Here is a 20,770-nt window from a genome sequence, read left to right on the forward strand (position 1 = left end):
GAAAATGTTTAAAAAATTAACTCTGTGCCTATATTGACTATATATAAAGTAACTCTCTTTAATAGGAATCAATGAAGGCATATTCTACATATGTAGCTGAAATAGTCGAAAAAATTCTGAGTTGTAAGAATGGGCTTGTATCATGCCAGATGGGGAAAGGTTACTTTTTACTTATATAAAAAAAAATAAAAAAATAGTAACAGCATAGAAGGTAATGGTTAGGCTAGCATCCCTCTTCCAAATATGCTAGATTTTTATTTGCAGGGACTGTTCTACATGGGAAAGCATTCAGCACTGTCATTCTCCCATCTGCCATCTGAATTGGTACTATTCTGGGTCAACTTACTCTGCTGCATGTGTAGATGAAAATGGCACCAAGTGTGGGGGAGGGGCAGAACAGGTTTCAGATACAGGATATTAAGCATACACGTACTTCAGATTGAACTGGTTGCTTGCTTTGCAAGTTTTCATTTCCCAAATGACTGCCTTGGCAAGCGCAATACCTACCAGGCTCAACGCCGGTCTCGCGCTGCCGCTTCCCGCGCTCTCAAGGACCCGGGAGGAGGAAGGCGTGAAGGGAATCCCGAAGGCGCGAAAACCTCGCGCATGCGCAGGCCTTCCGCCTGCGACAGCCCAGTAGGCCGGCCGAAGCGAGCGGCGATGGGATGTGGGAGGGAGCTCGCTCGCCGCCCCGCGTGTGCCTATGTGGGGCACGTTACAGCCCCGTGACGTCAGCGCCACGCAGGCAGCCAGGCAGGCAGACGGCGAGAGCCCCGCGCTGGGCGGCCTCTCCTCGCCGCCGCCGCCCCGCCTCTCGCCGCCCGACTCGCCCGCCTCCCTCCCACGGCACACCAGGCAACGTCTCGCGGCACACTAGTGTGCCACGGAACACCGGTTGGGAAACACTGAATTAGAACATAGAAACATTTCTTGTTTCTATGAATTCTAATGCAGAAATTAAGTTCGATCATTAACTCTTTGGAGTAGAAATCTCAGTCAAGAACCATGCAAAGTGCCGTAACTATGGGGGTGGGGACACACCTCATTTTCAATATAAATCTCAGTTGAGCATGATAATGGCTATGACACAACTTTCAGTAATCTAGTATTAAGGTAAAACCATAATGGGCGTTTAAGAATCTGAGCTCCCATTAGGTAATATAGAAATAAAACCTGTCATGATTTTGTAATATTAATATCTTGTAGTATTGTAATATTTCTCTCTGGTGGAGAAAGGATCCAGAAAAGCCCTCAAAAGATATTAATCAAAATCCATCCAGTGTCTCTCCCCACGCCCCACCCCAGTAGAGGTGCAAAACTTTGTTGTTGTTGAGGACTGCATTCCCTCAGATTAAGTTGACCAATGGCAGGACCAAATGTGGACATAGCCACCTGTTTTCTCTCTCTTTCTGCCATCCCTTCTCTTTCTCACTCTTTCCCTCTCTCCTTCCTCCCTGTCCACCCAGCTGCTGCAGGGAGTACAGATCACTCTTGCTGGAGGTCAAAGCTGTTTCATAGCAGAGGGATTTTGAAATTAGGCTAAGGGTTGCATATAATAAGGCTGAGTGCTACAGGTTGTCAGGAAGCACACAAATAAATAGCCCAGTAAGTATTAGTCAATCTAGGAATGCTGCTAACCAACCAGTTTTCTCACAGTATCCATAAAGCCTGGGACTTGAAGATTGGCCACAGAGGACTGAAAAATGAGCAACTTAACATAATCAAGGCTGCTTTGTGGCCCTGTCACAAAAGAAGAATGGGCATTTAAACACTATCAACTTCAAATTTTAAATTTTATTATTAAACAAAAAACCAAAGAGTATTTAAAATCCAGCTGCTGTAAACTTAATGGCTGTTTTCATTATTTCAAAATACAGTCATAATAAACTGCTTCCAAACTAGAATGCAAACCCTTTGCATTTTGCATTGTTTAAATGGTTTAAATTTGCATCGTTTAAATGGCTTTCAAAACACTGTGGCAACTTCTGCATATCCTAGTGTAATACGTGAAGCAGTTCTAGAACACCGGGGGCATACTTTCTCCCTCTGAACATTAAAAATATTTTTTTGGGGGATCATCTTAAGGCAATAGCAGGCAGTACAATTTTAAGACAGCATTACAAAATGGTACTAGAGTGAAGGAAAATGATAAGCTGGCCCTATTCAGTATAGCACTAATTATGTTCAGTAATAAGTCCTCTCCTAATGCAGAGAGCACTAGGAGGCATTTCCTTCCAGCTGCTTCTCTCTCTCCTGGAAATATTTTCTCTGTTCCGTTATGGCCTTCTCCAGCAACTGAAGGTTTATTCCTTCCACACATGTAAACACACGGGCCTTTATCACCATCTCATTACCTGTAAATATAAAAATTAAAGTCGTCAGAAATGTGGCAACTTTTTAAAAGAATCTATGTAAGCTCCGTCATGGTCAATAATGCAGTCTTGCAACTGCAGTATGCTGACAAATGCTTAGAATGCAGAATGCTACTGCAACTTTACACCAGCACACGACGATAGGCTGGGGCAAAAATCTAGAAGTGGACTATAAGGTCATATTTAAAACAGGTCCTGCTGAAAACTGAAATTAAGCAGGTCACATTTTCACTGTGCTTTGCTAAATATGACATATGGGAAATAGTTAGCTAGAAATCACTGAAGTGGAAAGAGATGGAGGGTAACTGTATGTCTATTTTATAGGTCATGGGATTCAGAGCAGTAAAGTCCTAGAAGCCATTTCTAATTTCAAATTCAGCTTCACATGTAATATTCCAAACAGTGACTTTTTTCTGTTCAATTCCCCCCCCCATCAACCGATTCGGATTAATTCCAGAGTACCTACTTGTCTGTAAACTGAGTTCAAATACCCACAAGTACAAAGGCACAGTAGATTTCAGAAAACCTAATAATAAGTCACATGTCTCCTGTATCTCAGTGTGCAACTAAGAAGTGCTCGAATTATGAGTGATTATCATAATTATTACTTGGTATAATAAGGTGTTGTCATCTAGTCACATTTGACATTTCACCCAGAAACCTACTTAATTATTTAGGATCCCAAACGATCCATCTGCAGATCATGTCAGCTAACAGGCTAATTGGTGCCAGGGGTCAAGGTCTCCTAAAATATACAACTGGCGCCGAAGAAATGCTGGTATTTGGGTGCCAAGGAATACCCACACTATAACAGGAGCTCTCCCAGACACAAAATGTATAAAGTAGTTATCCCTTTGCTGAAAAGAATTCAAAAGTCCTCCCTGAAGGCAATCCTTTGTTTGCAGGAATATAATATTTTCCAAGCACTCTCGTTGGAACGTCGTTTTGCTAGCTAATTGCTTATCTCAGCTCCCAGCTACTGCTTTTACACAGGAAAACAATATTGGGAATAAGCCGTTTGCAGGAAGAGTGTATAACTGTTCCCCTGCCCACCCCTTTCACCTTCCTTCTTCCATCCCCATAGCCACTATTATCCCAGCTAAGTTCCAAAAGCATGTTTGTAAAAGAATCTGAAATTTGTGTATTTGTGGTTTTGCAAGGGCAAAGCACCAAATGAGGGGAGGCTGTATCCTCCTGCCCCATAATTCTCCTCTATAATCTGCCCCCTCAGCAATGCTTTTCAGTGAAGAAGCAGGACATCACATGGCAGGGCAGAGTCTCAAACAAACATGTGCTCTTCCAACCCCACATTCCCAGCATGTTTGCACCTCTGTCTCAGCAACGTCTATGCTGGTCATATCCACAGAATGGAAGATGGCAGGATCCCAATAATGTTCTCCATAGGGAGCTGGCTTCAGACATCAGGCCCGTTGGCAGACCAACTCTGTGTTACAAAGATGTTGGCAAGTGTAGCATGAAGGCTGGCAACATTAACCCCATCGTGTGAGAATCCTTTGCAGATGACCACAGTCCTGGAGACAATCAAGCTAGCTTGTGTATCTGCAGCAGTGACCAGAAGAGGAATGTCTGCTGGGAGGAGCGCAGAAAGAAGAGACGCCATGGTACACCTGCATCAGCACAACTGGACGCCTTCATCTGCCCCAGCTGCAAGCAAACATGTCTCTCCCATATCGGTCTCTACAGTCACAGCAGGCACTGTTTGACTTTACCCTCAATGGTGCACTCTTCCATTGTATCCCAAGACAGATGGGTGCCAACTACAGCCCACAACAAGCCATTTCCTTGAGATAATGCCATACTGTGATAATAAATAAATAAATAAATAAATAAATAAATAAATAAATAAATAATTTATTATTTATACCCTGACCATCTGGCTGGGTTTCTCCAGCCATTCTGGGTGGCTTCCAAAGGAATATTAAAATACAATAACCTATTAAACATTAAAAGCTTCCCTAAACAGGGCTGCCTTCAGATGTCTTCTAAAAGTCTGGTAGTTGTTGTTCTCTTTGACATCTGGTGGGAGGGCATTCCACAGGGCGGGTGCCACTACCGAGAAGGCCCTCTGCCTGGTTCCCTGTAACTTGGCTTCTCGCAGCAAGGGAACCACCAGAAGGCCCTCGGCGCTGGACCTCAGTGTCCTCAGTGATGGGCATGGAGATGCTCCTTCAGGTATACTGGACTGAGGCCGTTTAGGAAAGCTAGCTAGACTGACAACAGTAGTACCACAGACATACATGGATGTTAGCCAAGATGGTGCCCCCAGATGTTGTTGGACTCCTATCAGTCCCAGCCAACATGGGCAATGCTCATCGCTGGTGGGAGCTGTAGTCCAATAACATCTGGAGAACCATTGTGAGAACAGGATGCTGGACTAGATAGGCCATTGGCCCAATGCAGTAGGCTCCTTTTATGTTCTAACAGAGGCCACCCACTGCATACGGCCATCAAAACAGGTGGAAGTCTTTGACAGATGTAAGCAATCAGTACTGCATGAACACCTTCAAATGCACTTCGGGGGGGGGGGGTTGAATCTGTGTCCTCAGTGTGGTTGAAAATAAGGACATGATTCTTCTTTCCTCCCCACCCAGAGGCTTAAACGTACGTGCACCAGCCCTAGTGCCTCCCACACAATATTCACTACCACTGTAGCATAAGTCAACATTTCAAATCTCAGGGTTAGGTAATGCAACTTTTAATAAGGGTACACAAGCAGCTTAAAGTTTCTGTGTTATACAATCAGGTCAAAGGTGTTTTCATATGCTAAGAGAGTCTAGGAACAAACGTTGCCACCTTTGCATAACACCTTTGCAAGCACCAAAACGTTGCCACCTTTGCATAACACCTTTGCAAGCACCAAACAAGTTGGCTTGCAGCACAGGGCTAGCATGATTAGAAAATCAGTGTTATCCCAATGTGGCAGTTCCAGAGAATGAAAGGGAAACACCAACAGGAGTGATCAGGTACTGACTTAAACCACTGCTAGTTTTATTTTTCTTTCATGCAAAAGGATTGCATCAGAAGATCAGGGTCCCTATTCCCAAGACTATTTATTTTACCTTCTAGACCAAGGATGAGGAACCTGCAGCCACAGGCCAAACATGCAAGGCTTTTTCTCTGAAACCACACCTACCTGCCCCATACTTGATGCCATATGTGACTACAGGTGTGGGCCAGGTAGAGAAGCAGCTGCACAAAGCAGGATTGAACTCCCCGCATATTAACTGCTGTGTGGGGAGTTCAATCCTGCTTTGTGCAGGATCTCCTCCCGCCCCTGGTGGGCCAACTTTTGGCAAGTGGCTGGGACAACTCACCCATCATCAATATAATGCCTGATGACTAGCAGGCAGGTGGTCCTGCCCACCTGTCAAAGTTGGCTCACTGGGGTGGAGGAGATAAAGGTTGGTCCACCAGGCCAGGATCTAGACTATTCCTGGTTTCACGGATAGAAAAAAATACAGGTGTTCTTACCCTCTTTATGTTCGGTTTCCCCCAGTACAATATACAGAGCCCCAAGCTGGGCTTGGAATGGTTCCACAAACTTGGTACAAACTTGGATACAGTGCTGAACTGAAGCGTGCTGAGCTGTTAAGATGGCTTGGGAGCTGACCACATCATAGGAGTGTAGCCTGAAAAACAAAAACTTGGGTCTCAAATAAGGTTGATAATAAAGCATGTGGAAATCATGTGCAGAATGATTTTGTTTCAAGTTGTCCGTTGTTACTTCAGTTTTTTGTACACTGCTTAGAGATATTTTTAATACATTAAGTAGTACAGAAATTAAATAATCAAATAATGTATTTAAATATAGAGAAATTAGATCTACCTATATCTGCTTCCCAATGCTAAAGACATTGGGTAGTGTTCAGCTAGGTTTTACGCAGAGACCCATTTAAATCAATGAATATAATTTAGTAAAACTTCTTTGAACACCACCCAGTTAACTGAAAATAAATAACTGATTTCAAAGTTTTTTCCCTCAGCTAAGAATGTCTAATAATGCTATACTGAATGAGTGCCTGAGCTCAAAACACATACAATATGACATTTAGGATTATTAACTCAATGTTAGCCTAATGTTTCTTTCTTTTAACTCACATATTCATCTCTGTGCCAGAAAAATAAAAATGAATATTTTACATGTGACGTTATGGATTACACAAATAATGAGGCATACGGCGGAACAGTACATATAGATTACAGTAGAGCCTAGCATGCATGAAGTACACATTTTAATTTTCCCCTCCCCCTTCCTATAAATTATAATTGTTATTGATACAAAATACCTCTTACTAAGGGTCAAAAAAGCAATAAATGTTGCTAGACATAATTTTATATCTGTAATAATTGTAATAATTTTGGCATATATACTTTGACATAACTTTGTTAAGTCAGAAATGTTTCAGAAAATCAGAAATGTCTATTCAGAAATGTTTATCTGAGTGTTTATCGTTGTTTTATTTTAAATTTTATATCATTGCTACGCATCATATCCTCCAATGTAAACAATGCAACCATGTTAAAAAGTTTAAAAGTGAAGAGGAATAAAAACTATGTTACTAAAACAATGATAACAAATACTTTACAACATCTAATGGTGGTGCAACACATGGATTAATAAACTAACAAGGACACTATGCAACAGATGAGAGTCCAGTCCTAAGTAGGAAGGGGTGAAGAGTGAAGTGGTAGGTGATTCATTTTATTTAAAATCATTTCAATACCACTTTTCATTTAAAAATAAATCTCAAGGCAGTTTACAACAATAACATGATAACAATAATGATCTGTCATTTCCCAATCCCTGCCATTTTGTACCATCTAGGGCAGGAGGTGTGGGGAGCAGATGTACCTCTTTTGGGTTGTCTTTTTTAGAGAGCTCCACTCCCCACACATGCTCCAGTAAATCCAAGGAAACCAGCATCTCACACATCTAAGTCCCCAAAACTGCATTTTATGGACTACCACTAGCTCCCACCACCAGTAGAGCTAGCAGTGGCCTGGATTGCGGATGTCTCCCCACAACCACCACACCCCAACACCAGCAGAGGGGCACTTCCACACAGTCCTAACCCGCTCTATCCTGCTGATCTTGAGGTTGGGCTTAATCATTACAGATATAGTAAACAGGAGACAGGAAACAAAAGAAGTTTTTTTTCACAGATGTGCAGGGTAGGGGGGAAGAAATCAAACTCATTATGCTTTCTCTTACATGTGGCATTTGGTTATTTATGAATTTGGTTCTTCTACGAAATCTAAAGGAAGAAATCAGAAAGAAAATAAGAGACAAAAAGAGTAGCAGTAGTTAGATAGGATGAGCAAAAGAAACAAAAATTTTAAGGTCGAAAGGAATTACACTGACCTGCCAAAGGTTCTCAGGGTCTTCCCTTCTGGGATCAATGCAGAGTTGATTTCCCAAGGAAAGTGATATGTCCCAGCATCCGGCAGCATTTTGCGCAACTGTTCTTGAGAACAGACCCTACAGTCAGACAAAAAATGAAGTGAGTATTTAAAAGATTATCTTTCCGCTTCAAGGTAATTGGATTCCCCTACTATGCAACAGCAGGTTGACAGGCTTCTTTAATTATGCCCAAATCAATTCTAATAGACTACTACCTATTTTGTTCATGATAATAACCTCATTTTAAGTACTTTGCAAGGTTCCCAGCCAGCTTGGCCATTGGAATAGGGAAGATGGGAGTTGTAGTCCAGCATCAACTGAAGGTCCACAGGTTCCGCATCTCCGCTGTAAGGGCAGGTAGCTATTACTATTTTACAGATCTGATGATAGGATTGCTATCTACCATACCTTTATCTTACAGCATCTCACTCTTCAGATGCCACTGCACAAGAAAGTGTCACATACAGTATTATATTATATACTGTTCAGTGAAGTTTTTAATATTTAATGCTTTTTTTTTTTTAACATTCGATTGGGAGCCGCCCAGAGTGGCTGGGGAAACTCAGTCAGATGGGCGGGGTATAAATAATAAATTCTTATTATTATTATATATTATATCATCAAATACAGACTATTATTTATTTTTTGAATATCCCACTTTTTTCTCCAAGGAGTTCAAAGTGGCGTACATGGTTCTTCCCCTCCTCATTTAATCCCTATAACAATGCTGGCAGACAGGCTAGGCTGAGAGGCAGTGACTGTCTCAAGGCCACCCAGTGAACTTCTTTGCTGAGTGAGGATTTGAACCCTGGTCTCCCAGGTGCTAGTCCAACATTCTAACCACTACACCACAATGTCTCTAAGCAAACTAGGTAGCAGGGTGCCAAAATAAAAAAATATGTAGAAGGAACCAAAGTGCAACCATAGAAAGAGGAGCGAGTCTACCTTTGAGGATGCCATTACAAATGGAAAGCCAGAATAGAAAGAGTTTAATAAAATAAAATGGGTATCTGAAGAACAGCAGCAGAATATGCCCACAACAGGGCATCCTCCAGCCCCTTCCAAATCAATATGCAAAGTCAATTTTTGATTAAATGTTTACTAGGAAAACAGACCTCTTTATGTCAAGGCATGCATTCTATTTGTTCTCCATGAAATTTTAACCACACCCATCCCAATAAGTCTAATAAATGAATTTAAATTTAGCTGGGCCCCCTCCCCACTTAATGTTTTTGAAGCAAAGAGACAATGGAAATCTTGAATATGGAGAAGGGGGGGTCGTCCAGTAACAATGTTTTTTTTTATTATCCATATGCCAGCGATCTGACTGGGTTGCCTCAGGCACTTTAGGCGGCTTCCAACAAAGTATTCAAACACAACAAAAACCTTCAAACATGAAAAACCTCCCTGGTACAGGGCCACCTTCAGATGTCTTCCAAAATTCAGACAGATGTTTATTTCCTTGATATCTGATGGGAGGGCGTTGCACAGGGCAGGCGCGACGACCGGGAATTTCCCAAGCACCACAAGCAAACTACCTGCAAAGCAGCAATCGAAACCCTTGTTTATATCCTCCTAACACCCATCTAGAGACAGCCTGTCCAGAATTCCCTCCTATGCCGCAGAGTTTCTGCCGCGCAGCCACGTGAAGCCAATGTGCCCTCAGCCACAAATCAGGGGGCGGGCAACGTTAAGCCACCCTTGGTTTCCCCATCGCAGCTAAGGCACCTATTAGTGAGGAGGAAGAGGAGGAGCAGCTACATCCACAACCGCTTCCAAAGCGCAGGGAGTTCCCGCTCTCGTTTCCTTTCCCGCCTCCTCCTCCTCATTGGATACTGAAACCGACCACCGCCGCCCGCGCAGCAGAAACCAGCGTCCGTCTCGCTCCATAAGCCCCGCCTACCAGAGGGAGGGCTGAAGCGCGAGGCCACGCCTCCCAGCGTCACCTGGCCCGGAAGGCCGCACGCCCGGGTTGGAAATCCGCCTGCGTCACGTGCCGGCCGGGTGGGCGTGGCGGGGTTGCCCCGTCCGGAAGCTTTTGCCGCCAGCCTTTCTTTACCCGCCGCCGTCGCCGCCGCCGCGCTAGTAGTTCTTCTTCTTCTTCCCTCGCCGCCCGCCACCTCCCTTAGTCTGCTGGCGTCAGAGCGCACAGGAGCGCAACCTTCGCCATGGCGGCGACGACGACCATGAACCCGGACCTGCGCAAAGAGCGCGAGGGGGCTTCCTTCGACACGGAGAAGCTCACCAACGTCTTGGACGGAGGCGCGGAGCGGACCCGGCGCCGAAAGGAGATCGGTGAGAGGAGCCGCTTTGGGTGGGTCGGAAGAGCGGCGGCGGCGGCTGCTGCCATTCTGGACCCGGGAGGTGGGGGTTTAGTAGGATGGTGGGCGCGCCTCCTCCTCCTCCTCCTCCTCTGTGTGCAGCTACTACCTGGCGGTGGTAATTTGATTCGTTATCAAATTAGGAGTGTCCTCCGCGCCCCGCGATTCCACAAATCCTTCTCTCTTCAGATTGTGCCATTGCAACTTGGCTCATTTGGAACGTGTCTCGGCAAGCCTGAATCCTCATCAGGCAGAGACCAATTAAAACGATACCGTAGTAATTAAGCATTAACTGCAACCTCAGAGATTAAATACCAACCGTTCATTTTCATGCCAAAAAGTGGGGGGGGGGATAATAAACGGCGCGGCACCTAGGAGAAATAGACCGTTCAAAGATGTTGTTAAAAAGAAAAGATTTAAAAGGCATTGGAGGGAGAGAAACAAAGTATACACCTGCTGCGGAAATGCTCTTAATGTAGTTGCCCGGTGAGTCTGGTTGCGGAAGGCATTCCCTAAGCCGATGCAGTTATTAAAAACTAGATTTATATACTGTGTGAATAAGTAGTTGTTCTGAACAAGGGTGCTTCCCTCACCTTTGTTTTTAGACGGTTGTCTGTGTGATCTCTGCTGCATCAGTTTTTCTAAATGCATTTAAATAACTATTTTTTAAAAAATTTAAAAGAACTTTCCCACTTAATGGGGATTTGTAATAAAAGGAGGATTAATCTGAATAGTGGCTTGACAGTACAAGGTAGCTTCCTATGTTCCGGCCTAAATGTTGCACAACACAATTCTAACACCCACTCCCATCCCTGCCTATGTTCCTGGCTGGGGTGGTGGGTTAGGATGATGTCTAGGTTTCTCTCCTCTGGTGTCTGTTGATGGAGAGAACCACTACTGGTGAAAGCATTGCCTTGCAAAACAGGCCCTGGATTTTCCCATATGGGTGGCAAGGTACCACCAATGGTAGAGTGTAGAAATTCCCAGAGCAAGGTGTTGTGGGGTGCTGGTGTCTTTGAATCCTCAAGCGACGTGATTGCCAGGTCCCTTGGCAACACTAGGTTGAACCTTTTCCATGTTAGGATGTACAAAGATGGCCTGCTGATGGTAGCAATGGTGATACCAAGCTGTCCAAACACAACAGATGCATGCCCCACTATTTGTGCCACTCAAAGCAATTTCTCACCTTTATGTCTTGAAGTTGTCAACAGTTTCAGTAGTGAAGCCACAATATAGAACCAGCCTTATATCATTTTTTAAAAGGAATATGTCTTGACTTAGCACTAAATTTCTTTTTTGTCTTCTTTACAGAAGCACTTGTGACAAACGACCCAGACTTCAAGCACAGTGATGTAAATTTCCTCTCCCGCAGCCAGCGCTATGAAGTTGCTATCAGGAAGAGCGCTCTTATGGTGATGAAGCTAAGAGAATATGGAATTGCAGATCCTGATGAGATCTACTGGTTTAAAAGGTACAGAAATCCAGTGTAAGGCACATAAAATAGCAGGTGCTCCTGTAAAGACAAGGGCAGTTGTTCTTCATTCTGTCATGGATTGAAAGGTTAAGGACACTGGAAAGTCATCAGAAGTTGTCAGCTGATTGTAAGGATTACCTGAGTAAAACCTCCTGGAATTGATATGCAACTTCATGCTCATTTTGATAAGGCAACATTTACTAAGGCTATAAAAACAGTCCTTTTTACATTCTAACCATGAATAATGTCAAACTGTAAGCTACTGAAGGCGGGGAGCTACTTGCCAAAGTATCGGTATGAATCTAGACTGCAGATAAAGCTATTAAGTTAGCAGTATAACTTTAAGATACTTTCTATTTCCTTGACCACATCCTCCTCCACTAAGGCCTTTTCATGTTGAAATAGATTGGAAACGGTTAAGCATTCTTTTAATCTACATTAGATGATCGGGCACTATTGAAGTTCCAAAGATGAAGTTTACAACATGGAAGACTGCCAGCTTGCTGTGCACTTAATCGTGCAGAATGTTACATGACTTTTGAACCCATGAAATTAACTTGGTTTAATCATTGTTAGCTGTTGTTTTTTATTCCTCTTTGAAGACTGCTGAATGCATAGGTCTTGAAGCAGGATTGCAAGTCTTTCCTCTGAAATAGTTTATTCTCGCTGGAACTGTTGATGTCAAATGGGTTGCTCTGACCCACTCAAACTTCCATTTTAAAAACTCTGGGAAGGATGACCTTGCTATGATGTTGCAATGTGCACGTGCTAGTTGTTTCATACAGCTGGTTACTGTTTCCAAAAGAAACAAATCTCTCTTAAGTAAAGCAGTGTTGGCCAATTATTCTTGCAATTGTGTCACAAGCCAACTTAAAAGTATTTTATTGTGCCACTCTAGCATAAACATAGCTCCCTTTTGCCTTGGTTGGAATCCCCACCCCCGGTTTTGTGAGACAGGGTACAGTCAGAAATTCAGCACTGGACAGGGAGGCAGGAGTGCAGGCCTGACCTGCTCAGAGCCAGGCCTGTTGACTTCTGTCCAGAAGTTCAGCAACACCTTGCGCTGCAGGCTGGCTGCCTCAGAAGTGGCAGGTGACTGGGCAGATAAACCAACTATAATTTAAGAAGCAATAAAAGTGTCAAAGTGCTGAGATCCTGCAAGATAGAACCACATTTTTTGCACTGACCTTGCTTTTGGCCCAGTTTGGACCTTGTTTAATTTGCCACATTTGCAGTAAGGAATATACTTCTCTCTAGACCAGAGTGGTGAGACTCTGCTGTGTTTCTGGCATGCTACAGTTCACTTTCTTGGAGTTAGTGCCTTGTGAAACTTGTAACTCCAGCATGATTTCTGTTAATCCCTCTCCTGTGCTTGCGGCATAATTTATTCTAAAGGGTATGATCTGATCAGATGTGTCAAGTGAAAGACACCAGTTCTATAAGTAGAATGGCGCCTGGAGTTTAGAAATACTAGGAAATCATTAATACAAGTTGCTAAATAAATAAAAAAACTACATTGCTGTGCAATACAGTACCTTCTTACATTGATGTGCTATAATCTGAATTCTGTTCTATTGAGTAACATACTAATTTGTACTGCTTTTTAAGCACTCCTGTTTTATGAATTGGGTAGCTAACAACACCCCTTTAAAGTTTAAACCTTAAACTATTGAATGACGCAGCTACTTATATCTGTGGGCAAAAGCTTTTCTCCCCCTGCCCCCTGTGCTTATGTAATTGTGACGGGGCAGGTTGAAGTTCAGTACACGGGCAGAAGTCAAGTGGGTGGAGCTTGGTTTCCTTTTTACCAGTTAACAACAGGCTTGGTCCTGTTTGTGGGATAAAGCATAAGGCAGGTAGCCTGCCTGGGATATTGCTATTTGATCTGCTCTGTGACATTGAAACTTCTTGCTCACTCTTTGTTTGAGCACCAGAATTCCCGCATTTTAAGCATTGTAATAAGAGACGAAAAGTAGTTTAGAAATCCAAACCCATTATTTTGCCTAGCCACAGAATCTTTTTAGCAGCAGTGGGAACTTAGCGCATCTCTTCTCTCTCCCCTTAAAAAATAAAAAAGCATCAATAATGCCTGAAAATGCATAATCGGTGTTTTGTTTTGTTTGGGGCTTAGGAAATGGATTAGCTGAGCTCACTGGTTAGGCATATTCTTTCTGCTCAGCTCCCTCTCCCAGCCCTTAGTTCATCTCTTCCCATCCCAATGCCTGTGCATCTTCTATTGTCACAATTTCCTGTGCAGGAGAGCTCTCACCTAAGTTCCTGGGGGGGGGGGGAATCACCACCACCACCACCAACAAAATCAAGTAAGCCAATTAGTTGTCTAATTGATATACGTTCCTAATCTTCCACCCAAATCCTCCCATTCTGTATGACTAGTGCAATTGCATTCAGAATATTACATCTAGTTTAGAATGCCACATATAATAAGATTATAGCAAAATGATAGTGGTTGAAATGCCTTTATCAGGAATGGCATTTTGTAGCACAATCCTAACCATGTCTAGTCAGAAGTAAGTCCTACTGAACTTAATTGGCCATACTCCCAGGTAAGTGCTACATCCACTTATCTTGTGTATTTTCTTATATGTACAAAAAGAAGGTACGTCAATATGTCATGTGACAGTGTGAGTAACTCATCTGTTTAGCTTTGGGCCCAGGAGGAATTGTCAGATGACTAACTGGAAGGGCTTGTATTACATTACATACCCAACTGAATTATTACTGTGGCAAAGTTAACTGTTTGAAAGGGCAATGTGGCCAAAGTCATCAGTTGTTCCCACTGTTTCAAGCCAAATGCTGATTCAAAAAGTTGCTGAATTAACTTATCAGCAGAACAGCACTTGCACCTTCTCAGTCTAATCTCATAGGATAAATTGCTGGATGCTCATCTTTTGGGGGTTTTTTTGTACAGCAGCCAGATTATGCAAGAGTTTGCCTCTTTGCTTCTTTCATCATAAGGCTTTGGTGTAGCTTACTATTTTCCCACAGCTCATTATGTGGGTGGCTGTGAAAATAGTAAAATATTTCTTTTCTCACCCTCTTTTCTCCCCACCCTACCCTTTGGGGCTTCTAGTAGCTTGGAGAACTAAGATGATCATGTTTAAACAGAATAAACAAGAAGGTAGAACAAAATGGCATCTAATGTTGTTAGTTTCCCCCTGCTTGCAATCCAATTTATTTTGATAAAAGGAATTCCTGATAGCAGATAGAAAGATGAGAGTTTCCAATCCTTGAACATTATGGCAGCTTTCTCACTTGTCCAGAAAAGGGAATGTCTTCTTCTGTTTCAAGAGTTCTTCACATCCTGCAGAATGTTGAATATGAAATCAAAAGTGCTGTTCAGTGAAGGAGAAAGGCATTCAAGTGCCTTCTGCTAGTAACCAAAGTTTAGAGAGCACACAATATCATTTTTCATCCCACTTGTTCACCCCATTAAGAAAAATGTTAGGAGGTGGACATTTTCTAATCAAGTGGACTGAACAACTAGTGTTGCCCTCTATGAAATAGATGATCAAACTAACTACTATTTCCCTCCTTGTAATAGATGGCCATTGCAGGTTGCCCAGTTGTGGTGGGCTATAAATGAAAATTTGTATCAAACCATTCTCTTATTTTGATAGAGGCCTTGATTCCTTAGGGTTGTACTATGTAAAATTGTATCCAGGTCATTATGGAAAACACACAAATTGAGGTTCTTATTTTCACGTTGAGGTGTCTGGGGGGCCTATTTCTATCCTTTAACAATTTTTACTCCCAGGCAAGCAGCAAGTGTGTACCTGCCCTTTAACGATAACATCTGCTCTTTAATGACTTTATAGCATTTTCACCCTGCTCGCCCTTGCTGTTCAGCTGACAAGGTTCCCAGAGCAGCTGATATGAAATCAACAATGGCATAAAAATAATCTAAAGCTGTATGAGATCCTTTAAATTGCCTATTTAAGATGGTGGCAATGATGGCATTTTGTGTCATGATCATTATCCTCGCCTGCTCATAGGACAGGTCCAAGTGGTGATGTAGCTTCAGGCTGAGGTGGCAATGGCTGCAGTTAATTTGACTTATTTGTTGCTGGCTTGCTCCTGGACTCGGTTCAAAGACCGCCTTTAAAGTTCTTAATGATCTGTGGCCAGGATACTTAAGGCAGCTCTTTCATCCCTATTTACCTTTCAACCACTAAGAGCTGAGCATAAGAACCTTCTGGCAATCCTCCCATCTGTTCTACTGGTAGCCAATGCTAAACCTACCTTTTCAGCAGCAGGCATGAGTGTGACAGGTTTACTAGCATAACTCTTAATTCTGAGGGGGGAGGGCAATTAACTATATATTGTAACTAGTGTCCTGATGGTTACCTTGATACCTGAACTTCACTTTCATTTCCCCTCTCCTTATAGTTTTATTTGTACTGTTAAAAAAATGTTTAATTGTACTCTGCTTTGAGAGTCTGGGAAGATTAAAAATAACCGAAATAAATAACATGAAGCCTGGTCACACACTTAGCAGAATATTCAACTTCCCTTTCCCTTTCTGAAGCAGCTTATCTCAAAGTATGAAGTGCAGTCTAGGTGTCCTTGGCAGGATGGAAACAAAACACTTAAGTGGTATCAACCTAAATGATTCTACTAGGACACAGACTTTTAGCTGGGCAGTGGAACTTCCCTCTCACCTTGCACCCCATAAAATTGCTAGAACAGATTTAGGGGGCATATAGGGAGAGAAGTGGTGGAGATGTTTCATTCTGCAGTTCTTGTGCCAGAGGAACTGTTTAGTTGGATAGTGCCTGCTCACTCCAGTGAGTGGCGTTCTGCAAACTTACTCTGCTGAAGTGTCACAGTGGCACAGACAAAACAATAGTAGTACAATCTAGTGCTGATTTATAAAAACAAACTTTCTGGTGGGAAGCTCAGTCTGCAAATGGACTGTCTGCCTTCAGCAACATGCCTTTTAACACTCCTTTGTAATGCTTGTTAAACCCTGTTTTCATGTTGCGCCCACGGTCCTTGTATTCCCATTTTCTTTGTCTTCAAATAGCCTTGTCAGCATAAACAGCATCCAGTATAAGCTCCAGTGTTATTAAAGTAATAATTGCAAACTAGATGAGACAAAGCTTGATAATGGCAGAATTTGGGCTCTTCTGATGTATTTGAAGCTTTGATAGGGCTGGGGAGATTTGCCTTAAAACTTTGCTGTGGGGAGGAGGAAAGCTACGGTCAGGATTTTAAGAAATGCCTTGGCTGCTTAGGTGCAGATGGGCAGAAGCACCCTTTGTGCATGAATGGTATAGGTTTTGAATTTGATGTCACTGCATTTTATAAACTTCTTTTCATATACAGTAGTTCATATATGCCTTTCCTGTTGTCATTACTGGTATATCGAAAACCTTTAAAAGTATGAAAAGGCTGGAAGACTTAAGGGGGTATACGACTACGGAAAAATGGAGGGAGGAAGGCCTTGTTGGATTCTAGAAAAATAACAGCTACAACCTAATTTGCCATCTCTCTCTCCCATAGTGTGTGCATGGGTGAATCTGTTCTGCCTCTTGGTCTGCACTACAGCATGTTTACTCCCACCTTAGAGAACCAGTGCACTGTTGCCCAGCGAGAGAAATGGCTGCCTCTGGCCTCGCGGTTCCAGATAATTGGCACCTACGCTCAGACGGAAATGGGGCACGGTTAGTTCTTTCCAGAGACTTACGGGTGATCCTCTGCAGTGTAACTCCAGTCCGGCAGTGATTTTTAGGGTGAAATGGTTGCTTTAAAAAATACTGGAGTCAGAATTCAGTGCATCACCACTTCTGACAGTAACTATATATGCAAAGTTGTGCTCTTCACGCATTCAAAGGCACCTCCTTGCTGTTAGCTGGTTTTATATCCTTGTTCTCAGATCTTGTACATAATACTTCAGTTACTCAAAGTTGCTTCCTAGATTGCTGACAGTGGGTATGAGTGAATTGTTCAATCAGCCTAGTTTTGTTTTGTTTTCATTGTGATGATGCCCAGGAACATTGCTGTAGTGTATCTCCAACATTTCATCTCCACTTAAGCAGCTGCCTTAAGCTTATGTAATATGTAATAGATTGTACACGGCTCACAACCTATGTCCAAGTTACTTTGTTGTAAGTACTTGGACATAGGATGTGAGTAGTGTACAAAAGTGTGAAGCCAAAAGTGAAGTATGGAGCAGGTGTATTCCTTCATGAGTATACCAAATGAGCAGTTGCTAACTAGTGTACTTTTGGAGCAGGAAAAAATGTAGCATGTAAGGGCCTTGTAACACAGCCCTATGCTGGTCTGTTGGAGAAAATTAGTTAGCAGTAGAAAAAGCTTCTAGATCCTTTGCGTGTTTTGTGTTAGCAGCCTTATATTTTAGATACAGCTCTTCTTCTTCTGAAATCAGTAATTCACCCCCAAAGCAGTCAGGCAAGATGAAAAATCTTGACTGGACTGTTTTCAGGCCTTTCTGCTGCATGAAGGAGGGCAAAGTTCTGGCCAGCATCCAAATGCAGCTAATACTTGTTGGATTAAGCATATCATTTCAATTTCATGAACCAGAAGAACACATCTCAAGAACAAGATGAACAGGACAAAAAACCCACATCAAGAATATGAATATTTTCTTTTCCCTTCTAGCCACTACTCTTCTGTGGTAGGTAGTTTTTAAAAAGCACTAATCTCTTATCAGTTATGGGAGTATCCTGAGTTTATCAAAGCCCAATACTACTATTATGACTTAGTCTGGATTGCTTCAATACTATACTTCCCTTTTAAAGAAGAAATGGAATCTTTCAAGAAGATGGAGAGTACATGGATGAGAATGAAAACCTCTGGTTCCTAATTCATAATCTTCAATCAAACCCGGAGAATGGTGTCTCAGTTGAGCTGGGTTATATGATGAATCTGCTGTTAACTATTTGAAGTCTTGCCTTTTGCAAATGAACATTCCACATTGTTATGGTATACTTCACATCACCATTTGAATTAATGGTACCACCTCTCAAGCAAATAGTTTAAAGGCCAGAAGCTGCAAAATGAATGGAACATCCTGTGAATAAGCAAATCATTGTCACACTTGTTTGTCTACCCCTTCCCTTGAGGCCTTGTCTGTGGATGTGATTATTTATTTATTTTTGCATGCTGTGTTTTACTACTTTCCCTGTCTCTGTGTTGATGTGTAATACTTGTTGTATTCTGTCAACTAACCAGTGTCTTGATGATGACAATAACCAGTGTCTTGATCGTGCTGTCACCATCGATTGTTGTGTGTGGTGGTGGGGCAGTGCAGTTCCCGCTTCCCATTTCAGATGATGATTCTTCAATAGCATGTGTGTTCTAGGATTACATCTGTTGGGTGGTGGATGACTTGCTGAACCTGCATTGCATTAGGATGGAGGCACTACTTAAAACAATAATCTGTACTGGGGCTGGTGTGGCAAGAACTTGATTTTTAGGGGAAATCCCTCTACGGGTAATATTCCAGCATTCTTCAATGGTGCATGTGAAGTAAACTCTTCTAGACGTGTTAGATGAACAAAATGCCCAAATTTTAAAATCCTGGTATTTTTGCATTAGCTATAGGTTTGCTAGTCCAAGTGAGAACGGAACTCTTCATTTGGTTGCTGGATCCCTGCTCCAAATGGCAGCTCTGGACCCTTTTTGCTACTTCAGCCTGCTCTCCATTTTTCTTCTCCTGTGTGGTGCCCTGGCGTATTGGAGCTCCACTTGCGTAAACAAAGGGGATGAAGAGAGGGACCACAGCAGCCCTGTGCTTTAGAGTGGAAACCTGCATGATTGCTTCACTTGTAAAATTACAACATTGAACATTGCTGTCTAAAAATTGACTTTTCTGTTCCCTCTACTGTAGAGAGGTGTCTGTCCCCAATAGACAGAGACACTACATGCTGGTCTTTTTAATACCGTTCTCCTTTTTTTCAGTTGCAAAGGCAGCCACACATTTATAACTTGCAATGGATTAATAATGTAGTATGTTGTTGCACTATCCCCATAGTGTTGGAAGGGATTGGTTAACTTTGATAAACACACTCTTCACCGTCCCTCAACTCATTGGTATGGACATGTTGTATTCAGTTTTAATGCTGGTATTAGCAAAACAGTTAGCACATGCCATTCCTACATCCTTAGTTGTGGTTCAGGTTTCACAAGCATGAGAAAATGCCACAATCAGCTTAAAACATATTGATGTGCTTACATTAAATAAAGTACCGTCGTACTCCCGTGAGTCCCATCCAACATGGCCAATGGCCAGGGATTATGGAAGTTGTAGTCCAGAACATCTGGGGGACACCATGTGAAAAAAGTTGTGAATTGCTTTGCAGTGGGAAAGCAGGCTAAAAATATAAATATATAAGTGGGACCTGAAACAAAGCATTGCTGTGTGACGTGCTCCCTGGTTAGGATTCCAGGCATTCCATTCACCCACCTGTGTTGCCAGTCCTCTCCCACCCCAACAGTTAGTATTTTGTTTCAGTTGAGCATGCTCTGTCCTCACTGAACTCTTTGGGGATTTCACAATTTTTTAAGCCCTTCTGCAAGAGAGAGGGAGAGAGATTTAGGAATATAAGTTCCCCCAAGCCTACTGATGCCTTCTTCATGGCTGGCACTGTTTTAACTATACAGCAGAAGTGCTCCTAACCTGGATATATAAAATAGAGGGGATAATAAATAGTACTTTGAGTTTTCAGAGGGCTTTACACCCATTACTGCAGTACTCCCTGCAGAAACCTTGCGAACTAGGCCTGTTATCATTTCCATGTTGCAGATGGGATGTTGTGTGTGTGAAAGAATAATGGATTGTTTTAGGTCCTCTAGTGAGTACAGTATATGGCAGAGGTAAGATCTGACCAGGGTTGATTTTGCTCACATTTCTAGTCACTGCACCATTTAATGCAACAGGTGAAATGAGCACTGCGCACCAAGGTGTGTTGGATGGGGTGCTGGTATAGGAATACCTTAAGTATATAATGCTGCCTTCTGGATCAGAACATTATGGAACTTAAGTGTGGTGACTGGATTATCATAAGGAAGCATGTTTTGTTGTGTTTTGGGTGACCTTTGCTGGTGATGGCTCACTGGTTATAAATGTTGGCTGTTGATACAAAGCTATGGAGTTGTTCACTAGCTTTGATTGCTGATTCAGAGCACCATACTTTTC

General features: G+C 42.6%; 2 protein-coding genes across 3 annotated transcripts in view; one reads left to right on the forward strand and one right to left on the reverse strand.

The window, feature by feature from the left end:
• Positions 1–1,783: 1,783 nt before the first annotated feature.
• Positions 1,784–8,275, reverse strand: TEN1 (TEN1 subunit of CST complex). Its single transcript, XM_081185472.1, has 4 exons — positions 8,032–8,275; positions 7,756–7,872; positions 5,865–6,022; positions 1,784–2,354 (listed from the first exon to the last, which is right to left on the reverse strand). Exons 1-4 carry the CDS (start codon positions 8,106–8,108, stop codon positions 2,218–2,220), a joined length of 489 nt encoding a protein of 162 aa, XP_081041598.1. The 5' UTR covers positions 8,109–8,275; the 3' UTR covers positions 1,784–2,217.
• A 1,534-nt stretch (positions 8,276–9,809) lies between these two features.
• The window catches only part of ACOX1 (acyl-CoA oxidase 1), a 33,701-nt gene continuing 22,740 nt past the window's right edge, over positions 9,810–20,770 (forward strand). Inside the window, exons 1-3 of one of the 2 annotated variants that reach the window (XM_081185386.1) lie at positions 9,810–10,089; positions 11,427–11,586; positions 17,113–17,273. In XM_081185386.1, coding sequence (XP_081041512.1) covers positions 9,963–10,089; positions 11,427–11,586; positions 17,113–17,273 — 448 coding nt within the window. In that variant the 5' untranslated portion in view covers positions 9,810–9,962. The remainder of the gene's footprint in view (positions 10,090–11,426; positions 11,587–17,112; positions 17,274–20,770) is intronic. The other variant, XM_081185385.1, reaches the window with a different exon arrangement.

The sequence above is a fragment of the Podarcis bocagei genome (assembly GCF_964188305.1).
Source record: "Podarcis bocagei genome assembly, chromosome: 2".
Lineage (NCBI taxonomy): Eukaryota > Metazoa > Chordata > Lepidosauria > Squamata > Lacertidae > Podarcis > Podarcis bocagei.

Bases quoted from the DNA above. Each gene is read 5' to 3' on its own strand.
- TEN1 (XM_081185472.1), bottom strand. From the start codon at position 8,108: ATGCTGGACTACAACTCCCATCTTCCCTATTCCAATGGCCAAGCTGGC. The intron at 7,873-8,031 runs GTTATTATCATG...GTCTGACTGTAG, and splicing joins TGCAAAGTACTTAAAATGAG to GGTCTGTTCTCAAGAACAGT. The intron at 2,355-5,864 runs GTAAGAACACCT...TTATATTTACAG, and splicing joins GGAAACCGAACATAAAGAGG to GTAATGAGATGGTGATAAAG.